The sequence below is a fragment of the Phacochoerus africanus genome, chromosome 6 (assembly GCF_016906955.1).
Source record: "Phacochoerus africanus isolate WHEZ1 chromosome 6, ROS_Pafr_v1, whole genome shotgun sequence".
NCBI classification, from domain to species: domain Eukaryota; kingdom Metazoa; phylum Chordata; class Mammalia; order Artiodactyla; family Suidae; genus Phacochoerus; species Phacochoerus africanus.
In genome coordinates this window covers 129,244,575-129,249,789 of record NC_062549.1, presented here as the reverse complement: position 1 = coordinate 129,249,789, position 5,215 = coordinate 129,244,575, and the positions used below count along the sequence as shown (strand labels likewise).

The 5,215-nt window shown below is 48.0% G+C and overlaps 1 protein-coding gene across 2 annotated transcripts in view; it reads left to right on the top strand.

Moving 5' to 3' along the window:
- The window catches only part of LMO4 (LIM domain only 4), a 16,582-nt gene extending 12,100 nt beyond the window's left edge, over positions 1 to 4,482 (top strand). For both annotated transcript variants that reach the window (XM_047785386.1, XM_047785387.1), the window contains exon 5: positions 3,683 to 4,482. In XM_047785386.1, coding sequence (XP_047641342.1) covers positions 3,683 to 3,691 — 9 coding nt within the window. In that variant the 3' untranslated portion in view covers positions 3,692 to 4,482. The remainder of the gene's footprint in view (positions 1 to 3,682) is intronic.
- Positions 4,483 to 5,215: the final 733 nt, after the last annotated feature.

Genomic DNA, 5,215 nt, shown 5'->3' with positions numbered 1-5,215 from the left:
CCTAATTTGTAACAATTACTGTCAACCTTCAGTTAAGAGACTGTTCATCCCACACTGGCCCAGAAAAGAGTGAAATGTATGACTCGCACGCATAATTTTATTCACATCATATTTCATACTGATTATGTATTGATGACATTGATTCATTTACTCTTTACAGCGCCACTTGCATGGATATTAAATCTTATTGACCACAGATGAATTTTAATTTCAGATTGGTGATAGATTTTTCCATCAGCTCTGATAGTATGTTTGACTTTTTCATCATTAACCCAGGCAATCACACAGCACTGAGTTATTGCATTGAAACAAAAAGCACACACCGCGCTTGGTAATTCTTTATGGATTTACAATAGGAACTTCATTAATGTCTGTTGTAGGGATCACAAAAAAACAACATTTATCTGCAAATAGGAATTTAGCAAGCTTCAAAAGTCTCAGGAAAAAAATTAGGCTTCTTTGTCTTCGGTAATGCATTTTCTTAATGCCGCGTGCAGGGAAAATGACTAATATTTGAAAACTTTGAGCTGTTTAAAATGACACCGCCGTGTTTTCACGCTCCTTTGGGTTGCGCTCCCTACTCAGCTTTGTGAGATGGTTTTAAATGTATTTCCGGTTCTTTATGGGGACCGTTGAGCGCCTCGAAGCAGGAGCACTTTTCCTTACTCCCGTTCCTCCTGTGGGAAAAGCTCCATACAATAGTCTCTGTTCTCTTGGAAGACTTTTTTTTTTTTGGAAATTCCCCAGTCGCCATGGACGACCAATTTCAAGCTTCTTTAAGGCCACGCCGGTCCCTGCACATGCTTACCCATTTTTATGGTTTCGGTTGTAAGGACGTGACTTTCCAGGGCAGGGTGGAGGGTGGTGACAGGAACCCTGGAGGTATCACCCATCTCTGCTTAGAGGCAGAGCCATTCGTAGGGAGGCTCGGGAGCCGGAAACGAACAGTAGGCGACTCGGAGGGCTGCTCTCCTCCCCACCACCTTCCGTGTCAGAGCTTGGGTCCTCCAGGCTTTCGGGTGCTGGTTTTAGACCATGTCCTTCCCTGACTTGGCAAAGCATAAAAAATGATGGTTACGGCCACCGGTGTGCCCCACGACCACGGAAGGATGTGAGACAAGATGGAAAACGGAGCCAGAGCCCGAGGGACTGAGCACGGGAGGGACTGAGCACGGGAGGGACTGAGCACGGGAGGGACTGAGCACGGGACTGGGTCTCGGGCACCACCTGCCGAGTCTGAGATGACGTCACGTGAGGGGTGTCAGGGAGGAGCGTCGGTCCCGGGGTGCGGTGTTTGCAAGAGCCTGTGTGTGTATGTCGTGCCTTTGCTTTGCGTCCTCGTCCTCTGCCTGGGCACCTTTGGCAGGACGGGACGGGACGGGACGGGGGAGGGTGTTCCCTTCGGGAGACCGAATGTATCAGGCAGCGGAGGAGCACCTACCTGTGTATGTTTTCGTCCTGCGGGAAGCCAGCAGAGGACAGGTGGCCTTCAGGAGTTAAGAGCGCTTGAAGGCGCACGGAAGTCTAACTTCAGGCCCTGGGCTTGTCACACGTGGGTGAGGAGCTGTGTGCAGGGGGTGGCGTTAGTGCAGAATGTTCTGTGGGCCTGAGTGTCTCAGGGTTGCTCTGGGCGCTCCGCTCTCCATGAGTGCAGTCAAGGCCCGAGGTGGTTTCTGTAAGTAAAGGTCCGGGCAGGTTCCCGTGGTCCAGAGAGATGCTAATGAGTGGGCGCGGGGTGGGGGTGTCAGGAACACATACATCCTGATGGAGCATAACCTGCTTTTTGGACCTGGAGAAGGCTTGAAAATGATTTCTTCTCTGGAGGGGATGAGATGGGGGCGACATGACAAATAGCTCCGTTTTATTATTTTCTCTCTCGTTCTCCATACTTTTGTAGGGAAAATTGGACATTAATTTTGGCCGCTTTCCTTCTGTCCGCAGAACCAATTACGTTTTTAGTGCACGAGGCGTAATAAATACACCCAAGCCTCCTCTGGCTTCAAAGTAATGAGTCGATTATTTGTCCCTCCCTTCGTTAAGGCAGCTAATTGTATGGAAAGTATAGGCTAGGCCCCCGTCATCTGGCCCCTTTCAACTTTTATCCTCCTGAAATTCGTGCCCAGTATCTGGGATGTCGAGTGGCATTGCTGTTGTCCTGTGTCACTCGCTGTACGTTGTACATTCGGAGAAGAAGAATTTTACGCTCTTAAATCACATGGTCTCTTGACTGCGACCTCAGACCAGTAGTGTTCCAGGCTCTGCAAGACGGCCTGGCCTGTATCGTCAGAGGAGGTGCGGCTGCCACCGTCGGGAGAGTGTGGGCTTGTAGAGTTATGTAAATATAATCAAGAATTGTGACTGACGTTTTTCTTGGAGGGCGTGTAAGTCTTGGCCTGCTCTGGAGCTCTTTCTTCCACTTAGGACTGATGCTTCCATCTCGGATCATCTGTGCTTTTCAGTCTCTTTGGGCCGGAGGAAAACTGAGCGAGCATTCTAGTCTGCGTATCACGTCCCCGTGCCCCTGTAGGTCCGTAATTGGTGTGTGTGGGGGGGGGGGGGGGTGTATGTGTGTCCATCGTGGACGACATTTGATGCTCATTTATTAAATATGCTCGCTGGCTGCTCCCGCATCTTTGTGCTGGACAGACAAATTACCTTTCTCACACTGAGCCTCCACTCTGGGGAATTAAGCCTCCACCACTTTAATTAGCTTGGAAGTGGGGGGTCGCAGCTCCTAATAGACTTCCGGCTTTGAGTAAGTTAGGGAAAGGGTGAAACGAGAACTTCCTGGGAAGCTCAAAATGTCATTTAAAACCCATAAAACCCTAATATATATTATTTCATTCTGGTAATTGCAAACAGATTGTATTTGACGACTGTGTGGGTTGTCATTTCCTGGAGACGTCGAAGTTCGACTTCCACGGACTACGTTCTAGTTATGAACACATTACATGTTGGGTGTATTTACAGAATGTATGTCCTGTTAGTGACATAGCAGACAGGAAACACCACGAGTAGTGTCTGAACATCTGCGTGGGTACACATACGTGCACAGGTGCACACGCCTAGAGAGAGAGAAGCGCGCGCACGGGCGAACTGGGGACACGGGCAGCAGAGTGATGGCGGGGTAACTTCGGTGTTGGTTTAGTGGGACCGAGTGCCCGGCACTGCTGCCTGTCCTCCCCATACGCTGTGATCCTGTCACAGCCTGATGCTCCCCACCTTAGAGATGAGGAAACCGAGACACAGACAGCTGCCTATCCTGCCAGCGGCTTCACGGGCGGTTGAGACTCTTAACCCAAAACTTCCTGAAGAGGGATTTGGTTCTGATACAACTTGTAAGATACAAGCGCGAGGCAAGATGCTCTAAGTCATTCTTTTCAGAACGAAACTTGCCTCTAACAGAGTTAAGCCCACTTCACTGCAGAACCTCGCGCCAAAGACTTCCCGAAAGTCCATTTCTTGTCTCACTTTCCCTGCGAGGGAAAGTGCAGAAAACCGTCCACTTTAGCTCCTCGCCGCCGGAGCGAGGAGCCTAGAAAGCCTCCGCCGCGTCACTGCGGGAACGTAATCTAATAAAGGAAGATTAGTGAATGCAGAGGAGACAAAAGCAGGCGTGTTTGAGTTTCATCTCTCTCAAATTTAGCATTTTAGCTAAGATGCCCGTTCTTCTCTCTTGCAGGTCTGCTAAAAGGTCAGAGTGATGCAGAATGCGTGCCTTCATCTCAGATTTTGTTCATCGCAGGTGGATCCCCTGTGTCCAGTAGACAAGTCACCTTTGTAGCACCAGTGCCAGCTCCATGCCATTGCACCTTCTTTAGTCTTGATTGCCCTTCCCGCATTTATTGGTGTATTAAAATGACTGAATATGAACATTAAGGACGCCATGAACCTGGGCTAATGGGAGACTGTAGAGAAAATGAAAAAAGATCCACCGGAGGACATCTTTGGGGGGGAGGGAGCTTGGGAGGAGGGAGATGACTAATGAAGCTAATTAAAAGAAGCATTCAAATCTGCTTTCTACCCTCATTAACAATTAGCAGGGCACTGGCCAGAGTTGGCACCCTGCGTTTTACCTTTCCAACATTCTCTTTGCTCTTTGTATATTTAAGTGTCGTAAGGAAATGTGTTTCAATCAAAACTGAACATGAGATAAAGGAAAGATGTGGCTTTTGTGATATTCTATCACAAACACTTTTATTGTATCTCTCTGTAAAATACAATGTATGTATATGCATGTAAGTGTTTTTGTCCTGATGTTGCTACTCCCATGGCAAAGGAAAAAAAAAAGAATGAAAAAAAGAAAAAAAAAATCATTGGAAAAAAAAAAAATCAGGCTCCTAGCAGCTACTGTGTAGAAATTTCCCCCTACTTCTAATTTGCTGAATGAAGAAAAAAAAAAAATCTTTTATTTGTGATATTTTCAGAGACATTTGCTCTAGTATGGTGTATTTAAATAATAAAAACTTAAAAGAAAAAATATTTGATGGCGTTTGGGTTTAAACACTGCTTTTTCTCGTCTGTATTTTGGAAAAAATTTGAGTTTTTTTGTTCCACACCAGGCTCACTTTAAATCTTAGGGGTTGAGGGGAGGTGCTTGTGTATATTTCTTTATTTCTGACTCAGCAAGGTAGTCCTCAAATTACTGGGCTCTGCCGTTTTGGGCAGGGGTACCCAGCCCTGTTTCTCACGGAGTCCTTTGTGTGAGTTCAGAGCCCGCTGTCAGTGGCGCGTCATCACACTTCCGCCCCATCACAGCGGACCTTGTGTGTTTATATACATACACGTGGGTTTGACCCTTCGGCTGTGTGGTCTCTTCTTTTTTTTCCTCAATAGGAGAGTCTTGGGCGTGGATGGGAAGCCTGGCGAAGAATGAGGCGTGACCATCTCCTGCTCTTAGCAAGTTGATAGCCGTTGAGGAAGTGGCTGTTCTGAAGCCTGCCTGTGCAGCTGGTGCGGTTCCCCTGGCGGTTAGGGACCTCGGGTCCTCTTCTGTGCGGGGAGCAGCCATCTCCTGCTGAGCTTTAAGACACGTGTGGTCTGCTGGATGAGTTATTTTGTTCGGTTCTTCCGCTCTCCTCCTGACCCTGCCTTTCCATATGTTTGGGGGAGGATTTGGATTCATCTGGTGGTAGTCTTGAGGTGTTTAGTGGCTAGTTCTAGGCAGCAGAGTCTCCCCAACAGCGCCTGCGTTGCCTGCCGAGGTGTCCTGCAG